General features: G+C 42.1%; 1 protein-coding gene across 3 annotated transcripts in view; it reads left to right on the top strand.

Moving 5' to 3' along the window:
* PTCH1 (patched 1) overlaps nt 1-19,407 on the top strand; it is a 58,444-nt gene that overhangs the window by 16,410 nt on the left and 22,627 nt on the right. For 2 of the 3 annotated variants that reach the window (XM_061200584.1, XM_061200583.1), the window contains exons 3-15: nt 3,553-3,742; nt 5,366-5,435; nt 5,537-5,628; nt 6,992-7,190; nt 7,491-7,612; nt 8,437-8,584; nt 9,414-9,545; nt 9,967-10,122; nt 10,861-10,959; nt 11,485-11,610; nt 16,999-17,117; nt 17,741-18,143; nt 18,566-18,875. In XM_061200584.1, the coding sequence (XP_061056567.1) occupies nt 3,553-3,742; nt 5,366-5,435; nt 5,537-5,628; nt 6,992-7,190; nt 7,491-7,612; nt 8,437-8,584; nt 9,414-9,545; nt 9,967-10,122; nt 10,861-10,959; nt 11,485-11,610; nt 16,999-17,117; nt 17,741-18,143; nt 18,566-18,875 (2,166 nt within the window). The remainder of the gene's footprint in view (nt 1-3,552; nt 3,743-5,365; nt 5,436-5,536; nt 5,629-6,991; nt 7,191-7,490; nt 7,613-8,436; nt 8,585-9,413; nt 9,546-9,966; nt 10,123-10,860; nt 10,960-11,484; nt 11,611-16,998; nt 17,118-17,740; nt 18,144-18,565; nt 18,876-19,407) is intronic. The other variant, XM_061200585.1, reaches the window with a different exon arrangement.

Below are 19,407 nucleotides of genomic sequence, written 5' to 3'. Positions count from 1 at the left end.
AAAAGAAGGAATTTGACCTTGAAAATGGTAAAGAGAAGGGAGCAAACCATTTCCCCCAAACCACACCTGTAATTTCAGTACTTGAAAGGGCTTCCTGAGACCATAGCTTCACACTCCTGCATGGTAAGGAAGACAGCAAGATAAGGAACAGCTCGGGGCCGTCACTCAGCTGTGATGTAGGATAGGCATTTGCTAGAGTCACAAAAGTCAGTGAATCTGTAAAATTACCGTGTCCAAAAGGATTTCTGTTCCTGGTAACTTGTTCTAGAGTGACTTGGGTGAATACTGATGTAGGACCATATGAATGCTGTGCAGTTTATGACACAGGTACACCTGAGAAGGAGCTAAGTCTACCAGTGCAACCAAGTGAATGACATGATTATGGTCTCACCAAGCTCCAGCCACTCTTGCCTTCTTTCTCTCCCTGTGGCAAGCCAAACCTGAGGACTTTGTGGTTGCTAGTTCCTCTGGCCAGAATGCTGTTTCCCCAGCTCTTCAGAGTCAACATAAGTATCTCTTCCTTTTAGGTCTTCCCTGGCAACTCCATTTGAAGTGGGCTTTCCCCTGCCCCACCACCCAGTAACTCACATGGCATCGCCACCTTGATTTCCTCCATAGCACTTGTCATGCCATGAAACTACCACATTGGTTTGCTTGTGTACTGCCTGTTTGCTTCACTGGCCAGCGAGCCTCTTGGAGCTGTCTTATCTACCACACACCCCAATACACAGCACATAGCATGAACCCCACAAATGCTTGCTGGCTGAATGAGTCATGTTACAACTATTTATCAAAGAAAGTGGATATCAACTAAACTTTTAAAAAAGTTACTGAATAGTTTTGCAGAAACATTCATATTTGTTTATAAAAGATGAAGTGTTAAGTAAAATATGGTCATGTAATATGGAAAAGTAAATCTAATTTAACAGTACTCAAAAGTAGGATACAGCATAGCTGGTTGTGGAAACTAGAATTCAGGGTCCTTCAACTCTAGTTGCTAAATCTACCAATGATAATAGTCTTGTCTTGGTTGAAACTGGTTGTCACGTTAGCAAAATATTCATATTTATCACTAGCGTAAAAAGGGGGAAGAGCAAAAAGATTTTCAATTCTAGAGATGTGAAAAATGTACCCCTTTATTAAAATATAGGTGTTTATTTAAATATACATCTTAAAAACTCTAAAAAGTTGACATTATGGAATCCCTGAGGTACATTTTATATCTTGTAGGAAATAACATCATTTCTGAAACCCCCTGAGGTAAATTAATCGAACCATTATGAGATTGGTCTAGAAGAGTTTAGTTAGTTCTTAGCAGCATGAACCTTGCGTTTGGTTTTTATTTCTGTGTGCACTCCTCTCCTGGGTCATCACCTTATTGGTTATAGTTGTAGGCAGCTGCTCTGCTGGGCAGGGCCGGGGGGTCAGTGGGCCGCGGGGAGGTCTATGGTCCTGCTTTGTTGGTGGTGGTTTCTACCTCATGGTCTTAATTCACCTGGCGTTACGACTTTGTCAGCAGCATGAGAAGTCACGTGCTATGCCAGTGCTTAAGGAGGCAGGTACAGATGATTGATAGGCACGGGGCATTGATGTCTGATAGCCAGAAAAAAGGAGCGGTTGAGCTTTTCTTCGAAAAGCCTATTTGGAGCTCCTTGGTGTGCAACTGTGTAGCTTTTCAGGAGTGACCTCTGGACTAATAATTGCTTTTTTTGAGGGGGGGGCCTCAAACAGCTTTTCTGTCTCTAGAGAATGTGGATTGAGTATAATTCAGTTCACTACTTGGTTGACATAATACATAGTGATTCCTGCCAGAAGGAGCCAGACCCTGCCTGCAGGCAGCTTTTATGGAGCATCCTGAGAAGGCCTATGGCGTTATGTAAATTCATGCTCTGTTGCAAGTTGTTTCCTATTTTTTCCTATGGTCTTTAACTTCAAACTGATTACAGGGGCCTCAGCAGTTCCCTGGGCTATTTGCCAAAGTTTTCTGCAGCATCTAAATAGTTTTTATAGCCAATGATCATTTCCCTCTCTCTTCTCCTACACCTCCCTTCCCCTCCCCCCCCCCGCCCTCCCTCTTCCTCTTCTCTCTCCAACACACCACAGTATGTTCAACCTCACCTCACAGTTCCACGGTGGCCTTGGCCATCTGTGTGAACCTGCACAGATGACTCTGCCAGTCTGCGAATCTGGACTAGTTTTCCTAATGAGGGCATTATTTGCTTTTTAGCTTGCTCCCTTGTTTATAAAATATGCCAAGAGAACTAAACAACCCGCTGTTCCCAGTACTTATTTACTTGCTCAAACCAAATGTTTATGTCCTTGAATACTAAACTTGAAGAAAAAGGATTTCTCCTCGTGGGAAAGCTAAGATGATCCCTGAGGGTTCTTTCTAAAAGATAGAGCTGAAGGCCTGCTTTTCAGTAAACATTCAGCTTACATTGCCTTTTGGAACTTTTGGAGTGTGTAGGGGTGAGGGTGCTCAAGGATTCTCTTCTGTTAGCTGTCCCTGCAGGCCTTCCCTCAAAGCCCTTACCCTTCGCTGTGTTGAATCAAAGCAGCCTCTCCAGAGCTTCATTTCACAGCTCCCATCAGGGCCCTGTTGAGAAGTAAAACTCCTGTCCCTCCATATGTCCCAGACAGTGCAGCATCCTGAGCTTGGCGTGTTCTAAAACCCTAATTGAAATACAGCCTAGAACCCGAAGAAGAAGACAAAAAAGCAGTTTTTAGTAACAGCATTACTCGTGCTTTGTTGTGCTGGCTTCTCTCATGCCCAGCTTTGGCTGCCTGCTGGAGAAGCTGGGGCAGCGGTTCAGAATCACCAGGAGAGCTTCCAGAACACAGGCAGCCCGCCCCCAGGTGACTCAGAACCTGGCACCTGTGCTTTCTGGATGCTGACCAGGTGAGTCTGAGAGAGTAGGTTCCAGGGCCTCCCAAGACAGCCATGGCTGATACATTTGGTTCTTCTCAAGTGGGATTTCCCCTTGTGCATCTGACATAAATCACATTATTTATCTTCTCCTGGCAAGTTTTGTGCTAAATACACATTTGCCACCTTTCCTTGTTTCTTTTTCCAACAAGGAGAAACATTTCCTTGTTACCTTTGCCAGATTATTTAGGAGAAGAGTGTAAATTGAAGCCATTTATCTTGAAATGTGCTGCAGGGGCACATTGTTTATACAAGTGAAAGAAATTGTAACAGGGGTATTTGGTCTGGTCTGCAAGGAAAAGTGTCTCAAGTTTTCCTTCCCCCTCCCCCTTTATACATATGGTGTGTTAGTTAGAAGGTGCACAAAGCACTCACGCATTAGGTTTGCGTGTGTGACAGGTAGGACCATTGTTAATAGGTTTAGTGAGTATTTTTTATATGTTTGTTATTGGTAGAGTTAACATTGCCAATCATAATAAAGTGTGAATGTTACCCCTTAAACATCAGCCATACATTTCCGTGACCAGAGTTCATTTATTGTGTACCCTGCTCCTGTTAGTGAGATAACAGAATGTGAATTTGCGGGGATTTTGATGTTCTAATTGAAACCTGTACATGTTTACCAGTTGGTGGGCGAGTAAGTCGTGAATTAAATTACACTCGCCAGAAGATTGGAGAAGAGGCTATGTTTAATCCTCAACTCATGATTCAGACCCCCAAGGAAGACGGTGCTAATGTCCTGACCACGGAGGCACTCCGACAGCACCTGGACTCGGCGCTCCAGGCCAGCCGGGTCCATGTATATATGTATAACAGGTAAGGTGGTGGGGAGAGGCTGCTGGTTTAGACCCCTTTGTTTTAGCAAATAAAGTTGCCCTGGAAATACAGCGGAAGTGTTAATTCAAACAGTTTTCTCGTGAAATGATTTTTAAAATCTTGATTTGTCTCTAAAGTTTAGTAACATATGAACTACATTACTTTATAATGTATTTTCAGTGAGTATCTTGGCACTATACCCAAATGAGTATGGTCCTTCAAGCAGCCATTTGGATGGCTGTCCACCCGTTCTGAAGATGTTTCACTGCTTAACCTGTTTTTGGAACAGTTACATTTTGAATTGCCTTTAGTCACCTCACAAAGAATAAGAAAGAAAAAGAAGTTACTTCTCATTACTTTGTATTCATTACAGATGTTAATGGTTGGTATGTGTCACCAAAAAATAGGGGGTTGAGCCACGGTGGTGAATTCCTGGTGACAGGTAGGCAGAGTAAGGTGGATTCACACACCTTCACCAAATACTACCCTTTAGCTTTGTAGCTAATTTAGCAATGCTGTGGATGTAGTAAAAGCATAGGAAGAGTTCTGGAATGAAACCACCACAGCCTAAGTTAGGGAGAGGAAAGACAATACAGAGAAGCATGTACAAAGCCAAAACACAGGCGGTCCCTCCTACAGGTGCTCCAGTGTCAAGAAGGAGAGCCGACCAGCATTGCTTTGGGGTTCAAGAGAAAGGGGTCACTTTCAACAGCACTGATCAAAGAAAGCTTAGCAAAAAGGTGGCATTTCAGTGGGGCACTGAGGGATGGATGGGAAGGTTCCACAAGGAAGAGGGCGAAGTCCAGAACGTTCTTTTGGGTGACTAATAAAAGAAAAAAGAGACCAATGAAACAGAGCAGTCTAGAAGGAATTTTATATTTTTTCTTTTCCTGGAGTTCCCATCCCCACCTTTTCCTAATTTTCTCTTTTTTCAAATTAGACTCATTTCCCTAATACACTTGGGAAGGCCTGGGCTTATATAGCACTCTTCTAGGGATAACAAAACGCTATAATAATAGATGATGGATAGTAGAGGTAATTGTTGATCAGTATATTTGATATAATTTCTGTAGGACAAGAATAGACGAATATAAAATGGGAAACAAATCTACCTGGTAATGTTCTTTATAGCATTTGTGGTTAAGAGCAGGAAAGTTCATTTTGAACACTATCTGTTAATAAGGACATAATCTACCAGTAAAAAAAGTAATATTTTCCCACCTCAATATATGTTAATACATTATAAACCTTACTAATTTAGTCCCCACCTATTTTGAATTTGTGATAATTCAACTCTGAATTATCTGCTCTGAAGTTGTTTAATGTATGTGGAAAAGCAGATTAATGGTGTAAACAAGATTATTGGGAGAACACTTAAGAAAACAAGACTTTTCAAGTACTTTGGTAGCATTCATTTACATAAACACCCCACATGTTAATTACAGTTGAGTATTATCTATTCATTAAAGCAAGCTTGTTGAATCTATTTGGCAAAGCTCTGCTCATTTTGACAGATACTGAAAAGTGATCAAAATTGCAGTTCTCTATGTTCTGTAGTTCTGATTTTCACACATTTCCTTTATTACAATAAGAAACTTTTGTCTCTGCTTTTTATTTTAATAGGCAATGGAAATTGGAACATTTGTGTTATAAATCTGGAGAACTTATCACAGAAACAGGTTACATGGATCAGGTATATTTTCTTTTTGTTTGCAAAAAATTCTCAGAAATTCTCAAATAGCCCAGTGGTATACATTAGCCTAATGCGTGGCCTATTCTTTTCAACTTTGACAGATAATAGAATATCTTTACCCTTGTTTAATTATTACACCTTTGGACTGCTTCTGGGAAGGGGCGAAGCTACAGTCTGGGACAGCATACCTACTGTAAGTGTGTGATCTTGTTTTCTGACGTCTGTGATTTCTAAACTCTAGAATGTTTCTGATGTTACCTTATCATTGTTTATTCTATTTCAGTTTTGAACAAGAAATAAAAACATTGAAATTCCATGTGCATGTTTTGAGTGAATAGTTGGGGGAGAAGGCACTTCGGCAGAATGTTTCTCCTCTTTTCAAAAAAAGTTCTGTAGGCATTAAATTTCATTCACTTTTACCAGCCTATTTATATGCAAATAAAATGCAAATTATTTCAGAGTATGTGTGATTTTTAACTCTTTAAAATATTTGCAGTTTTGCAGACCAAGCACTTAACGTAGGTTTAGCTTATTTTTTAAGGAGAGAATTTATTAGTGGGTACATGTTGAAGTTCAAGATCTTCCTGTTAAGTGAAATGCTAACCTTTCTTTGGATCACATTAATGGCATTTAAGAGGGAAATCCACTGTCTTTGAAGGTCATGGTAGGGGATGCTTCACAGTTTAGCAGTTGAATATTATGTATACCGCATCATTTAAAGAATAATTGTTAATCAGTGTAGACATTTTCAGTTAATTATGCAAGAGTTAGTGCTTGGGTTATTGTTTCTCTCCTAGCTTGCACATATCTGCAAAAGCAATTTGCAGTGGCCATACCCTGACCTTCAGTGTACAGTTTTAGGTGGGAAATAAGGGGTTTTGTGTTTTCTGGTTGGGAGATTCTGAATAATGACTTCAGCCTGGTTAAGCAGCTACAGTGTGGTTTGAACCACATAACAGGCAGCCAAAAGCCTTTCTGGTCTGTCAGCAGCACAAATTCAAAAGTGAGTGTGGGGGGAAGTGGCCTTGATGGCGGTGATGGCAGAGGCAGCAGGGGGCTTGTGGGGTTGACTGCCAGGCTGTCAGAGAGAGCTCATAAGTATGGGATTATTAAAGGTAATGGAGATCAAATATTTTGATTGATGACATTTACAAAGCATTTATTAGGCTGGCAAGTGCTAATTTGACATTGTGATTTCCTCTGCGCCCCCCCCCCCTTAATTTTGGGTCTCAGTTTTCTGCTTAGAAGCACCCATTTGGTTGATTTTGGTTTTAGGTATTAAATATACTATATCAGCAAGTTAAGATTCTTTGGTACTTTTGTTAATTTATAAGCTCTCTGTTTGCCATATTCATTCATGAATTATTTTCCTGACTTAAGTTTGCATATAGGTATACTGGAAAGGAGCATTTGGTTTTTGTGCCAAGGTCCCAGAATTAACAGTTGTATCCCCAAAAAGCATCATACAATCCAGATGCAATAGATTCAGTCTTGTTATTTTACTAAGGGCTTAGAAGCCTCTTTTTCATTGTCTTGCCTCCTAATTTCTTTCACAGAGGTAAGCCTCCTTTGCAGTGGACAAACTTTGACCCTTTGGAATTCCTAGAAGAGTTAAAGAAAATAAACTATCAAGTGGACAGCTGGGAGGAAATGCTGAATAAGGCTGAAGTTGGTCATGGTTACATGGACCGGCCCTGCCTCAATCCGGCTGATCCAGACTGCCCTGCCACAGCCCCCAACAAAAATGCAACCAAAGTAAGTACAGCCATTGATTGCTCCTCAGGAGGGGAAGGGAGAAAAGCTTGATATTTGCCCCCATTTTTAGTTCTATTATTTTTATTTTTTAAGATTTCATTCTCAATGACTTTTTTGGTCTATGGAACTAAGTTTGTTTAAAGAGCTAAATTTTGCTGTAAGATTTGCCATACGCCTCTCATTAGCCTTGTTATTAATGTTCTCACTGAAACAAACAAGCCCTTAATGCACTGGATTTTAACAAGGCATGTGACCTGCCTACTAATTCCTGTAATTATGAGGCTGTCTTTTTATTTTTAGCCTCTTGATATGGCCCTTGTTTTGAATGGTGGGTGTCATGGATTATCCAGAAAGTATATGCACTGGCAGGAGGAACTGATTGTGGGTGGCACAGTCAAGAACAGCACTGGAAAGCTTGTCAGGTAATCCAGCACACGGAGGAAAATCCAAGCCATCTATTTTTTGTCCTTGCCTCAGAAACCACTTCCCTTCTGACGTCTGCAAGTGTATTTGTATTAATACGTAACTGTTATCCTAGCTAGCTGTCTGGTGTAATAGAACATTAGGAAATATTAGTGGACTAGGCCAGCTCAAAAAAAGCACCTTATGGGGAATTTTTCAAGAGCAGATTTATCATTTTCATCGAGACTGTAGTTAGTGATTGTAGGATTTTAGAAGATCTACCCATGATGTAGAAAATTGGGGCAACTGTAAAGTAGGCAAGAGGAATTGGTCATACCATGTGGAGTTAAATGATATGAGCTGAACTCCCATCACAGACTGTTAACGGGAAAGACCAACGACTGACGGCTAAATAAGAATTATCCTCTGTGCACTTGTGGACTCCTCTCCGTCAAGTGTCAGGCACTCCGTCTGAGATTTCTCCCTCGGGAGAGCTGTCGTCTGGGATTTCTGCACAAGCAGGCGTGCAGCGCTGAGCCCAGCATATCTGATCAGGCTATCTACTCCACTACCCTTCCTGTTTCGTTGACTAGAAACTGAGAAAGGAAATTGCCTATTAATTTAATTTGGGGGTGTATCTGTAAAAGGTTTGTAAGGTTACACCTTTAGTATGGTACATCAATCTATTAAATAAAATAACCATCCAGGTCCCATTTTAATGGAAACATGTGCTCATGTAGGACAGAATGGCTGCGAGTGAGTCGGGGGTGCTCGGTGGGGATTTTGCACAGTGAGAGCTGCTTCCTGGGGATGCTGATGTTGTGCCTTTTCCACCCCATCACAGTGCCCACGCCTTGCAGACCATGTTTCAGTTAATGACTCCCAAGCAAATGTACGAACACTTCAAGGGTTATGAGTATGTCTCGCACATCAACTGGAACGAACACAAGGCAGCAGCCATCCTGGAGGCTTGGCAGAGGACGTATGTGGAGGTAAGTGGGTGGCGTTCTGACGCCCTTTGAATCTGAGTACAAACCCCTTAGTTACTAAATACTTCATTTTAACGTTTTAAAGCATTGTTTTCATTAGAATTTATTTTCAGAACTGATTGTAATTCTGGGAACTTGGTGGGATGAAAACTTTTTCCTTTTCTTTATATTGAAAATCTCATTATCTGGGTGATGCTAATTCTAATTGTGATGCCCTGAAACATTTTGAGTAACCAATTGTGAACCCCAGAGCTAAGGCATAACAGTGTTTAAAAAAACACTTGGTTAGCAAGAAAAGGTGTCTGGAAAACATTAGCAAGGCATAGAATCTGTTCACAGCTGCAGTCCCCTTGGTTAGGTCATGTGACAGGAGCTGGCCTTTGTTTCCCAAGCAGTGACCTCTACTGAGCTGCATGTGACCTTTTAAAAGTGGCCAGCAAATGAAGAGGGGGAGGAGTGCCCATAAGAATGAGTTGTTTTGGATTAGGGGGGAACTGATGGGCCCGCAAATCAGTTGTAGAGTTACGGAGAGGAGAATAGTAGTCTTGGACATAGCATAAATAAGGCTGTCGGAGTAAACTTCAATTACACAGGCTGACCGGCTCACCACAGCACCACATTCTCACTTGATTAGCAATAGCCTTCATTGTCCCAGGCTCAGGTCCTTCAACGTTAGTCCAAGTTCAAACCCCAGTCATGTAGAGCTCTTTTTCGAGGCATCAGAAAAAAGTGGGGCTTGGGTAAAGGGGACATGTCACCTGAGGTCTGTGCTCCTGAAGCTCATTGTAGCTTTAATCCCATCTGGGAATTTATCCTTGCGTTGTGACCGCAGGTAGTTCATCAAAGCGTCGCTCAGAACTCCACCCAGAAGGTGCTTTCCTTTACCACGACGACCCTGGACGACATCCTCAAGTCCTTCTCCGATGTCAGCGTCATCCGAGTGGCCAGTGGCTATTTACTGATGGTAACAATCAATTCAGTTCTCTCAGGGGGCGTCTTTGTTTTGTTTTTTAGTTTTTACCTTTCCATGACTGCCCCTGCTTTTTAACTGCTCTTAACACACACGTGCATCCAAGACAGAGAGAGCTCGGCTTCGTAACGGTTTAAAAAGTGGTCGTGTAAAGCATTTATTACCATTTGCAGTTTGCCCATCTTTGACTCGTATCATTTCGTATGATGTCTGTAATGTAAATTTTTGTCGTTGTTGGATTTAATAAGTTCTACCTTTTGATTTGGGGTGATGGGTGGGGGAAAACATTAGAATCTTTACACATTCTAATGTTTGGCTTTTGTTTTGTGTCTCCCCCTTCCTCCTCTCCCCCCTCCTCCAATTCCCCTTCATTCCTTCACCTCCCTACCACCCTGCCCAACTGTTCTGCTTGCAGCTTGCCTATGCCTGTTTAACCATGCTGCGCTGGGACTGCTCCAAGTCCCAGGGTGCCGTGGGGCTGGCTGGTGTCCTGTTGGTTGCACTGTCAGTGGCTGCAGGATTGGGCCTGTGCTCATTGATCGGGATTTCCTTTAATGCTGCAACAACTCAGGTACTAAAGGAGCCATCCGTCTGCTGTTCATTGACAAACACCCCTCTCCGGGCTTGCCCAGTTGGCCTCCAGTGTGTCCATGTCACCTAAAGGGTCTTCCAGCCTTTTCCACTAAGATGCCCCATTTCTCAGGGGGTTGCTGTCTCTAAATGGACCACTTGACAGTGGGCAGGTCTGAATGGGCTTGTTGATTAGTTAGAGATGCTTCATTTATCAGTGGAATTTAGATCATTTATTCGAGCAGTGGTTCTTAACCTTGAGTGTGCATTAGCATCACCTGGCGGGCTTGTGAAAACTGATTGCTGGGCCCCATCCCCGGAGTTTCTAATGCAGTCCATCTGGGGTGAGGGTGGAGAATTTGTATTTTTAGCCAGGTCCTAACACTGCTGGTCTAGGCATCACGCTCTGAGAACCACTGCTTTAAATGAGTTAGATTCCTTCTCATTTTTTTTTTTTTAACATCTTTATTGGAGTATAATTCCTTCTCATTTATTAACTTAAAAAAATTATTGTATGTGGAGCTTAGAAATAGTAATGGACAAGATCTACTGTGAGCTACAACTGCTAGACTTTGGGGTCTAACTATCAGATAAAACTAAATTCTTCACATGAGTTCATGTAAGCCATCCTTTGGGTAAGCTACTTGGGGTGCTGGTGGCAATGTTTTAAATAGCTTTGTAGAATTCTCAGAATTGGACCTCATGTGTCTAATGTCACTGTGCTGTGTTTTCACTACAGGTTTTGCCATTTCTTGCTCTTGGCGTTGGTGTGGATGATGTTTTCCTTCTGGCGCATGCATTTAGTGAAACAGGACAGAATAAAAGAATCCCTTTTGAGGTAATAGAAAAACGAAAGAAGAAACCTTTGAGGACAGCAGAAGCCCCTCTCTGTTCCTGAGAGTTTGTCCTTTCACTTTTCTCAATCTGGCCCAGTAAATATTTCAGTCCCAAGTCAGATGACACGTTACTGACTCTAAATAAGTAAAGTAAGTTAAAAGCATCTCAGGACACTTGTTCCAAAGTGCACATTTGTTTCTTTGGGTTTTTTGGTTACTTTGTTCTCATTTCTCCTTGCCCCTTTTTAATCATATTAAAAATTGACTTAAATCATTATCTTGCAGCTTTGTGCTTTGGGTAGTAATAACCATGAACAACACATGACTGTATAGATAGCACTGAAAACTTGAATTTCAGTGTTGGTGTTAGAGGGAAAGGCAGAGATATCACTTTCTTATCCCCTCACGTCAGCATTGTAAACTACCAGTTGTCTTATTTTGCCACGTATTTGAATTGTTCACACAGTCTGTGGTCTGAGGGGACTCCGCCCTGTGCAGCTCTCAGCACTGTGGTTTCTCATCCTTAGGACAGGACCGGGGAGTGTCTCAAGCGCACGGGAGCCAGCGTGGCCCTCACATCCATCAGCAACGTCACAGCCTTCTTTATGGCTGCGTTGATCCCGATTCCCGCTCTGCGGGCATTCTCCCTGCAGGTGAGTTTCCAGTGACTAGATCTGGGGGGATCTGTGAGCGCTGCACTCAGCAGCGAGCCTTCCAGGTCTGCTTTTCTCCAGTGATGTGCTTGCAGTACTACCACCATGAAGTAAAGCAGCATGCCAGCTTTTGGGACTCTTTCTTCTGGGTAGATGCTTCTTGAAGCAATAACCTTGACACTCCCTCTGAAAGAAAGTTCTAGGGTTCTTTCTTTCCTTTAAAACCCTATAGCTCAGAAGCCTGAGGCCTGGGTATCCTCATGACCCAGTGCCTTGGGAGTTGCCCTTTCCTTTATAGTTAAACTAAAATGGTACCGGGGCCACTCCATGTGGGATGCCTATAAGCCCGTACTCCAGATAATCAGGAGTCCTTTGGATTGGGGCCTGGTGCAGCCAGCTCTTGTTCGTCCCTGCTTCTAAACTCCACTCTCAGTTTCTGTGCTCACCCCCTTCCCCTGCTGGCTACCACCTCTTGATTTCCCTAAAGCAGCCCCCAGCACAAAGCCGCTGCACAGAGCAGACTTCACTGATATGAGGGTGAGGTTGCAGTGTAGCCCAGGCCATAACTTAAAATTGAGCGTTAGATTCCTCACTGTGTGAGGAGGGATTGGCCAGCCCTTACTTGCCACCTCTCCTTCCTTGTTCTTCCTGGCCCCTCTTCTCTTTCCTTTTGGTTCCCTACCGGACTCTCAAGCTGCCCAAGAAAACACAGAATTCCTCTCCCTTTCTTATGCAGAGCAATTTGGTCCATCATTGTTCTGTTCTGTCCTTCCAAACCAGGCCCTTTCACATCTAGAGGCCTCTGAGATATTTTTCCAAAGAGCCAGCTAACATGAATTGTAAGAATGGAGAGTTCCCGCGACTGGGGATGTAGCTATGGTCAGTTCTATCCTTGGTGTTAAAGTACTGGCATTGCTCTTCAGCTGCTTGAAACTCATGGGAAATCCTGAAATTGGTCAACGCAGCAGATAAAGAAGGCTACTTGCCCAGTTTGTGGCGTGGTCTTCCTAAGCCTGAAATGGTTTAGGGTTTTGATTTCTCAAGGATATTATTGAGGTTTTGTGAATTAAATTCAAATTTTAAAGCTCCAACTGTTTTCCAAGGAAGATTAAAGGAGCAGTGGCTTTCCCTTTTCCTTCTCTCTTACAATGTGATAGTGATTCATGAGATGGCCAGGTTTTTAAAGGAAACTATTTTTGGTGTCACTTTTTAAACTGTTGTTACATCCATCCAGCTTATTCATACTGCTTTACTCCTTTTAATCACCAAAAGGTTCTAAGGATTGTGACCAGGAAGAGAAATTGACAAATCATAGATTAGGTTTCTATTTATATTTTTGTCAACACACTCAGCTCTTTTTTTAGCCTTCAGATATGAATCTTATTTCACTAATTACCGATAAAGGCCTAAGCAGCTAGTGATCTTACTGCATTTGGGACACTAGACTTGTGTACTATTTGGTGTAAGATTTTGTACCCATCACTATGACCACCAGGCCCCCCAAAAGAAAAATACTAAAAAAAAAGCTTATTTTCATTTTATTATAAACATATAGAAAATAGAAATAGAAGTAGTGAGTGAATAAATGAATAAATTAAATCTGAAAGTGGGACCAAAGTTCAAGGAAAATGAAAATATATCTAACTGCTCAGTAATATGGAAGGTAAATAAAAGATGCCCACTAATTTATTGGTACAACTGAAGTTTTAGGATGCCTTTTGCACAGGCATGCATGTGTGCAGCACCCTTTGATAGCCTGCTCTTGTCTCGTATACAGCAGATTCTGGTACTGAGAAACTGTCCTAGAGTCTTTTAACAGTGGGACTCTCCCTCCTGCCTCTGTCCTTCTCTGCCTGCCTTTTCCCTCGCAGTTCTTTATCTGCTTTACCTCACACTCCTTCTTTTCTTGTCCCTCTCTCTCATTTTCTCCTCTCCTCTCTCAGTACAAACTGATGATTCATCAAGGCATACTCTCCTTTAATGATATCCTATGGTGTGGTGGTCTGAAAAGCTACATGAGTTTTCCTTACGCCTTTTAGAAAATCCAGTACGCTAAGTTCTCCCAAGGTAAGCACCTTACTGAGATGAAATGAATACTGTTGGTTTTGCATTTCTATTCCAAGGCACTGGAGTATCACTTTAGAAATTGCATCTACAGCTTCTAGAAGTTCTCATTTATTAGAGAATGGCTTCCTGTGATACTGGTTCATTCTCTGTCAACAAACAAACAAAAACAAAAAGTAAAAAAAAAAGAATAGAAAATTTAAGAAAAAAGAGCATGCCATGATTTTTGCAGTAGCCATCAGAAATTTTACACTTGGTTCCCTTTAAAAGGTATTGACATTTGAAATTGACCATTATATAGTTTCTCTTTACTTTAGTAACTGTGTCAAGTTGTAACTTTGGGTATTCATTTGTATTTGTATTTTCAGGATACTATAGATTAAGCATCAGAAGGACATATCCAAAATGGTTCTGTCCAGTAATAAACCCACGTTTAGAACTTTTCCTTGTGGAGCCTTTCCAATTTTGTAACCTTTGTAGCCAAAATAAATAGAATTTTTTCCCAAAGAAATCTCCTTGTCAATCTTTATCCATCTGTCCAAATGCCACCTCTATACCAGAAAGCAGTGGCACTGTCTATAATTCTTTGAGAACGAATGCCCTACACTGGGGCTTTGCTGGTAACTGAATGGTATTTGTTCTTCAATGAAAAGTCCCAGAACAGAATGCCTTATTGTTCCAAATGGTAAGAGGGTTTAGACGAGGGCCCCTCTAGGCAGGGCCAGTTCCTCTTTGCTCTGCAAGTGTCTCAGTGGGGCCACCCATAGACACTTTGCAGGGGAATGGGACATTTCCTTTAAGCACAGCAATTAGAATTGATTGACGGTGCAGGATCATCCCCGTCATCTTTTCAGATTTACTTGAAATTTCTTAAAGTGCTCTTTGCTCTAGCAGCGACACTTCTCTCTAACTGAGAAATCCTTGCTGTTTGTTTTTATTATTTCAGTGCACTTTAGAGGATGTTGAAGTTCTACTACTTTCTCATCAGTAAATGTCCTACCTATATATGTAATAAACTGTTGGACAGTAAGTTTAGATGGGAAGCTACCTTGGGTTTCTTCTTTCATTTCTCCATTTCCACCACAAACAGACCAAGCAAGATGCCCATCAGATTTCTCTGATGGATGAGGCTGGTATCGGATACATTCCCCAGCCACGGCAGAAAGCATCAGTGTTGTTTTGGCCACAACATCTGGGCCACCTGTATACACCTGCATGGCTTATCTTTTCACAGTCTCTGTCCTCATCCCCAGGAACTTCTGTTCAAAGTGAGATGCCCAGAGTTTCTTGTCTGCATTACACTCCTGAATTCTAAGCATGACTGTAATAAAAAGAAAAGCTGACAGGATTCCACCCCCCAAGATTATGTTTTCCTGGAAAACCCTTGAGGATCAGACGCATTCTCCCCTATGTTCTGATTGGTCAGGAATCCTAACCCTGCCCCCGTGTCTGTCCCTTCCGGAGGTGATCAGATCTAACAAGAACTCCCAGGTCCCAGCTGGGCTGGGGGCTTAGGCATCAAGCCTGTGTTTGAATCCGATTTACTGGGAACCTCAGGCAGGTGACCTTCCTCTGCACCACGGGTCTTTATTAGGTAAAGGGTCGACAGCAGGACTAACGTCTGCCTCCTGGTTGCTGTAAGAATCGAACGGATCGTGTGTAACTTAACTACCTGACCTCCCATCACTCCTCCTCCTCCTTTCTCTTCCCTCAACAGAATTTTAAACCCAGCAGTGCTGCATAGCTTTTAAACTCAGACACGGCCTATCGGATTTCCTCCATGCATCCTTCCTCCCTGGTCCTCCCCAAATCCTTTTTTGTCTTCTCCATCTCCCAAGAAACCTTTTCTGACCACTCTCCCCACCCCCATGTGTACCCCCACCTGCATGCTCCTCCTCCTCTGAGCCACTCTGGAACCCTGGCATGCTTCTCTTACTACATTTGTCAGCCTAGATTGTAATTTGTTTATAGTTCTGGCTGTGTCTTTCCTTGATTTTGTCTTATTTGTGTCTTCCGTACCCAATACGCTGCCCTGACTTTTCTTTTTTGTATTTGCCTCTTAGATAAATCCTCTAGTCAAAATAGTGATTTGCTTATAACATGTTATGCAGGTCTTTAAAGTACCTCATATACATTAGAGTGGCCAGTTAACATGTTTCATATATTTTGAATTGATGAGGAATTTTCAAGGCAGACTAAGAAGAGAGGGGTTGGGTCATTTTTAGGAGACTCTTGGTTATTTTTTGATTTTGTAGACTTGACAGGGAATTAATTATCGAAAAAAGCATCTCTCCAGAACTTGGGCTTGCTATTTCACCTCAAGCATAAATTCACAAATTACTATCCAGAGACCTTTGCAAGGTTCTCCTCTGGTATTGTTTGGTACCAGTTGTAATCAGGTTTTCTTTTCTCACCCTGAAATGTTTACCCAGTTTGAGAAGGTTTTAGAACTAAGCAGTTCTTTGAAAAACCTTGTAAGAGTTTTTATTTTTCAAAAAAACTTTCTGATGATTTCTTGGTTACTTAGCATTCCAGTTGCATTTTTCATCATGCTGCTTCTTTCCATGCCTTTCTGTACGGGAGAGCCCTTTCAACTGTCCTCTGTTGACTTTCCCCTATTAACAGCCCAATTGTGTAATTTTTACTAGGTCAGCAGGAGATTTGCCAAAGCGCTACAGAATCTAGCCCTGTGTTTATTCTAGGTTATGGAGTGACTTTTGAATCCGTACTTATTTATTCTGCATGCTAGAATCACACACAGGAATTTCTGCTTAACTCTCCTTGACCTTTTATGTTACTGCGCTCGCACACCCCACAGGCTACTCCAGAGGCTATTTGGAATGTGCCTATTAAAAACCTCAGGGGACGTGTTTGAATTTTTATTTTGTGTTTTAAAGGTGACATTTGGATATACTCGATCCACTTTATATATAAATTTTCTAAGTGTAAAATCAGGGCTACGTGAACTCTTAGAAATGTTCTAAGAGGGAAATGTTTCTTTTTATCTTAAAGTAAAACATCTCAAGCATATTCTCTGTTCTGCTTTTGTCAGTTTGGTTTAGTTTAGTTCCTGTGTTTGTACCCTGTGGGCTCATGGAATTATTAGAGATGGAAAGGAATGATGGGAGCCTCTATTCTAGTCAAATGGTCTCTTAATGAAGGACGAGAAGCAAAGTGATGAGAAACTCCAGCATCTATTTCAGGCTTAAACACCTCAGTTAGGAAAGTGAAAGAAAGATTTTGTTTAAAGCATCTTTATTTTCAAAGCAGTCCTCTGACTGGGAGGAAATGTATTAGTGACCTCTACATTTTTTTTTCTCCCAGGCGGCTGTAGTAGTGGTATTCAATTTTGCTATGGTTCTGCTGATTTTTCCTGCAATTCTCAGCATGGATTTGTATCGACGTGAGGACAGGAGATTGGATATTTTCTGCTGTTTTACAAGGTACATTTTCTGTCCCCTGTGGCCTTTATTTGTTGGGAACAGAGTGGTAATGTTTAGAGAAATTTTCAGTCTGTGAACTTAGAAGGAAGCGTAGTTAACAGTGTGATGAACGCAGGGGAGATAATGGACAGAGGATGCTTCCTCTGGGGGACATCGGAGTCACTGGGGTTCTCCCCTCCCTCGACTGAACATTCTTACAGCCCCGAGGTTGTGATACACATGATCATAGTTTACCACACACCAATATTGCTGATTGTTGGGAATGTGTTGTATCTCTATGGATTAGGGCAGAACAAAGGTTGAAAACCACCATCTGGAAAACATATCACCCTTTGGGTGGTTTGGTTTTGGGTTTTTTTAAAGGAATTATGCATTAAGAGGTTCATCAGCATGTAACTTGATTTTTGTCAGCCAAATTCAGGATCAACCATCCATTTGGCCTCCTTTGATTGACTCATGTCTGTGTCCAGATAGATAAACCGGATGGTGTTTGTGGAGTTCAGTGCTATGTTTTGCTCCTAAATCAGAGCTGTGTAAAGTGGATAATATCAGTCATTGGCAAAAATGAAAGCGCCGTTTCCCTGTTTCGGTATACCATTACAACATATTTCCCCCTCTTTCAGCCCCTGTGTCAGCAGAGTGATTCAGGTTGAACCCCAGGCCTACACGGAGACTCACAATAACACCCGCTACAGCCCCCCGCCCCCCTACAGCAGCCACAGCTTCGCCCACGAAACCCAGATCACCATGCAATCCACGGTGCAGCTTCGCACGGAGTACGACCCACACACGCACGTGTACTACACCACTGCCGAGCCGCGCTCCGAGATCTCCGTGCAGCCCGTCACCGTGGCCCAGGACACGCTCAGCTGCCAGAGCCCCGAGAGCACCAGCTCCACGAGGGACCTGCTCTCCCAGTTCTCTGACTCTAGCCTCCACTGCCTTGAGCCCCCCTGCAGCAAGTGGACTCTCTCATCTTTTGCCAAGAAGCACTATGCCCCTTTCCTCTTGAAACCAAAAGCCAAGGTAATTACCAAAACAGAAGACTCGTACTGTCTGCAAAAAATAACAGAGCAGGCACCTTTGGAATTCATCAGATTACTTCCTCAGATGTGATGTATTTCAGGCCTCCTAACGAGTCAGTCCATTTAGAGCTTGAGGCCATTGTAATGAGCTCATCTTCTACAGGAGTGCATCTCTATGTGGCAAATGTTTCTTTCAGTTTACATCAACTCCTTGCATTTTAAAGATTTTATTCTAAATGAGCTGGTTTAAAAAATACGATTACCATGATTTTATGTTTTTTCCTCTGGGAAAACGACCCCTACACTGTACATCTGGACAGTGTGATGGTAAGAGTGAGGTATAAACCAAACTGCCCATCTTTGTCAAGGGAGAGTCGGTTATGTTCCTCCGGGTCTGACCTCGGGCCCCTTATTCTGTTGCAGGTGGTGGTGATCTTCCTTTTCCTGGGCCTGCTGGGGGTCAGTCTTTATGGGACCACCCGAGTGCGTGATGGGCTGGACCTTACAGACATTGTGCCTCGGGAAACTAGAGAATATGACTTTATTGCTGCACAGTTCAAATACTTCTCTTTCTACAACATGTATATAGTCACTCAGAAAGCAGACTACCCGAATATCCAGCACTTACTTTACGACCTTCATAAGAGTTTCAGTAATGTGAAGTATGTCATGTTGGAAGAAAATAAACAGCTTCCCAAAATGTGGCTGCACTACTTCAGAGACTGGCTCCAAGGTAAGATGCTGCTGGAGGGCCCTTGTCCTTTGTAAACATTCACCATTTGGTCTTTGGTGTGTTCAGCTTCTACAAGTTCCCTTTGTTCACTTTATTAAAGTGTTAGATTATAATGTAACACTGACATGTTTCATTGACTTCTAAGTGTTGCTTAAAATTCTTATATAGACTCTTTCTGGGGCAGCTCCCAAATCTGGTTTTTACCTATAAAACGATGCAAACAGTTCAAATGGCTGATTCAGGAACTTCTGTAAGAATTTATGAGTACACAGAATAAATGAACAGATGTTCTTAGAATCACTGAATACATCCATATTCAGTCAGCAGTTAGGAGCAAGTTTAGGCCCTCTTTCTCTCCAGTTGACTACTATTTCCTAGAAATGTTTCTAAGAGCAAGGTAAGAAGCTGAGAAAGGCATTTTAAAGCAGGAAATGGGAAAGTAGGTTATAAAATATGGAGCTGGATGCTTCTAGTACTCTTTTTTTTTTTAATAGTGGCTAGTTTGGTGACCAAGTGAAATCCAAGTGTTAAT

Source organism: Eubalaena glacialis, chromosome 9 (genome assembly GCF_028564815.1).
Source record: "Eubalaena glacialis isolate mEubGla1 chromosome 9, mEubGla1.1.hap2.+ XY, whole genome shotgun sequence".
In the NCBI taxonomy this organism is placed as follows: domain Eukaryota; kingdom Metazoa; phylum Chordata; class Mammalia; order Artiodactyla; family Balaenidae; genus Eubalaena; species Eubalaena glacialis.
Note: the sequence above shows the minus strand (reverse complement) of the source record. Positions and strands in the feature narration are given on the sequence as shown.